This window comes from Gigantopelta aegis, chromosome 5 (assembly GCF_016097555.1).
Source record: "Gigantopelta aegis isolate Gae_Host chromosome 5, Gae_host_genome, whole genome shotgun sequence".
In the NCBI taxonomy this organism is placed as follows: Eukaryota; Metazoa; Mollusca; class Gastropoda; order Neomphalida; family Peltospiridae; genus Gigantopelta; species Gigantopelta aegis.
This window is the reverse complement of record NC_054703.1, coordinates 4,896,741-4,900,177: the sequence shown is the minus strand read 5'-3', so window position 1 is coordinate 4,900,177 and position 3,437 is coordinate 4,896,741. Positions and strand designations below refer to the sequence as shown.

Sequence of the window (3,437 nt, the reverse complement as noted above, 5' to 3'; positions counted from 1 at the left end):
ATATATATATATATATATATATATATATATATATATATATATATATATATGACATCCACTAGCCGATGACTAATAACTCAATGGGATCTAGTGGTGTCGTTAAACAAAACAAACTTTAATTTCTTAAAAATGAATTCTACGAGTGCCAATCCTTGTGTTGGTTACATATGCTAGAGTGTAGTGTTGGGAATCGGCTGGAATTTCATCATCGATCATCGGTTATAATCGGTTATCTCCAACCGATCAACTTTCGATCACAGGGTTTTATCACCCATGTTTCTAGACTCCCATAATCTGTGGGCGGGACGTAGTCCAGTAGTACAGCGCTTGCTCGATGTGATTTTTCGCTACTAATATGTAGGCTTATTTTGATTTCATGACAAATAGCGACGCATGTAGACACCATTCAATTGTCGGACCCTTTAATTTGTCACAACTTGTGTTAGTTCAATTGTTAATTACATATTGTAGTCTAAAACGGAAATGAAACAGAATTTACAAAAACATGAAACGGAAAATAGTTTCTTTTTTAAACGGAAAACCACCGAGTCATACTTGTTCTATTCTTGGGCCAACAATCTCGCCAACTATATGCATTACAAGTGGACTACATTGCACACTTCTGTGGTAACAGACTCCGGCCCATAGAGCCCCCTCCCCCCTTCCCCGTGTGCCCCCATGGTGTCTGTAGCTCTCGATAAACCCCCAACTCCTACTTTGTCAGTTCCAACGCCTACTAGTACTTCGTTTTGCAACCGCTGGATACATTTTAAAATTGATACGGGACAGACCCTACAGATCGCTAATTTTACCTTTAATAACAATTTAATAATAGTTTTCTTTCTGTACTCATGAACAAAAACACAGACAAAACATTAAATATAAAAAAAAAAACACCCCATTAATTATCGATTATGGATTTTTATAATCCATCATCTCATCGGTAGAGCGAAACCAATTAATGTTCGATTATAATCGATCATGGGACATCACAACGATTTTCTGCATATCTCAGACGTGAATGTTTCTTGGACAATTATGGATCAACATAATATGGACTTTTCTGGTATTGATAGTTATGAAATATGCTTTACTTCATGCAGGTACATCCATGCTGGTGTTTTCGTCCTCAGCTTCTGGACCTTTAACGATTTTCTGCATATCTCACACATGAATGTTTCTTGGACAATTATGGATCAACATAATATGTACTTTTCTGGTATTGATAGTTATGAAATATTCTTTACTTCATGCAGGTACATCCATGCTGGTGTTTTCGTCCTCAGCTTCTGGACCTTTAACGATTTGCTCCATATCTCAGACGTGAATGTTTCTTGTACATTTATGGATCAACATGTGGACTTTTCTGGTATTGATAGTTATGAAATATTCTTTACTTCATGCAGGTACATCCATGCTGGTGTTTTCGTCCTCAGCTTCTGGATCTTTAACGATTTGCTCCATATCTCAGACGTGAATGTTTCTTGTACATTTATGGATCAACATGTGGACTTTTCTGGTATTGATAGTTATGAAATATTCTTTACTTCATGCAGGTACATCCATGCTGGTGTTTTCGTCCTCAGCTTCTGGACCTTTAACGATTTGCTCCATATCTCAGACGTGAATGTTTCTTGTACATTTATGGATCAACATGTGGACTTTTCTGGTATTGATAGTTATGAAATATTCTTTACTTCATGCAGGTACATCCATGCTGGTGTTTTCGTCCTCAGCTTCTGGACCTTTAACGATTTGCTCCATATCTCAGACGTGAATGTTTCTTGTACATTTATGGATCAACATGTGGACTTTTATGGTATTGATAGTTATGAAATATGCTTCACACATCCCACATTTGAACGGTTTTTCTACAGTGTGAATCAGCAAATGTCGCTTCAGGTTATAACTGTATCTGAAACGCTCCGAGCACACCTCGCATTTAAAAGATTTCTCCCCAGTATGAATCAAGGAATGCCGTTTTAAACTGGTACTGCAGGTAAACGTTTTAGTGCACTTTTCACATTTGAACGGAGTATCGGCAGCGTGAACCAACAGGTGACGTGTCAAAGTGTTCTGGTGTCGATATGATTTTGTGCATACTTCACATACGAAGAGCTTTTCACCGCTATGAATCAACATATGTTGTTTCAAAGAGTTGCTGTTTCGAAACGATTTGGTGCATACTTCACACGCCAAGCGTTTTTCACCACTGTGAATTAACATATGTCGTTTCAAGCTGCAACTGTGTGTGAAACGGTTTGAGCACATTTCACATTTAAAAGGCTTCAGCTCCGAATGAACCTGCACATGTTCTTTTAAACAGTCACTGCGTGCAAAACATTTTGTGCACACTTCACATCTGAAACGCTTCTCACCGGTATGAACCACTAAATGTTGTTTTAAATATTTACTCTTTTTAAAAGATGTTAAGCATATTTCACATTTGAAAGGCTTCTGCTCACTATGGATGAACATGTGCTGTTTCAGGTTGGTGCTGCTTGTAAAACATTTGGTGCACTGTTCGCATCTGTAGGGTTTTTCACCAGAATGAATCAAAACATGTCGTTTTAAACTAGAACAATGCCTAAATGATGTCATGCAGACTTCACATAAGAAGTTTCTTCCGCCAGTATGAATTAGCATATGCTGTTTTAAGATGCGACTGGTCGTAAAGTATTCTGAACACATTCCACATTTAAAGCGTGTTTCACAGGTATGAATCAACATATGCTGTTTTATGATGCTACTGTTCATAAAGTATTCAGAACACATTCCACATTTAAAAGGCTTCCGCCCAATGATGTTCGCCATATGCTGTTTTAAGATGAAACACTCATTACAATGCTTCCATCACACATAGCAAATGAAGGTCTTTTTGTGTAGCCACGTCCTGTGTGTACAGGAATTACAGCACGAGGTCTACATTTCATTTCAACTTATTTTCGTGCTTATATCCAATTAAGGTTCAAGCACGTTGTTCTGGGCACATACCTCAGCTGTCTGGACTGTCCAGGACAGTGGGTTTGTTGTTAGTTGGTTAGTGTTTAGTGAGTAAGAAGAGGGTGTAGTGGCCTTACGCCTACCCATTGACCCCTTTAAGAACTCGCTCTGGGTTGGAGCTGGTACCGGGTTGTGAACCCTGTACCTACCAGCTCGTAGTCTGATGGCTTAACCACTTCGCCACCGAGGCCGGTACGAGGTCTACACTGTGGCGAGCGAACTTTATAGAGAGGGTGTCAAGATCTGTCCAGTCAGGAAAATGTGTTGAAAAACATTATGTTTGAGCAGGGAAGGCTTTGAGCCCCGAAACACTCCTCCTACACATGCACCTGGTATCCAGATATTACACTAGGTGTTTGTAGGTTTGCACGGGTGTGTATCAAACTATTAAACTAGGTGTTAGCAAATTTGCACATATATGTATATAAATACAG

The 3,437-nt window shown here is 38.9% G+C and overlaps 1 protein-coding gene across 1 annotated transcript; it reads right to left on the bottom strand.

Moving 5' to 3' along the window:
• Positions 1-725: 725 nt before the first annotated feature.
• Positions 726-3,023, bottom strand: LOC121373585 (zinc finger protein 708-like). Its single transcript, XM_041500272.1, has one exon. It carries the CDS (start codon positions 2,812-2,814, stop codon positions 1,768-1,770), a length of 1,047 nt encoding a protein of 348 aa, XP_041356206.1. The 5' UTR covers positions 2,815-3,023; the 3' UTR covers positions 726-1,767.
• Between the last annotated feature and the right edge of the window lie 414 nt (positions 3,024-3,437).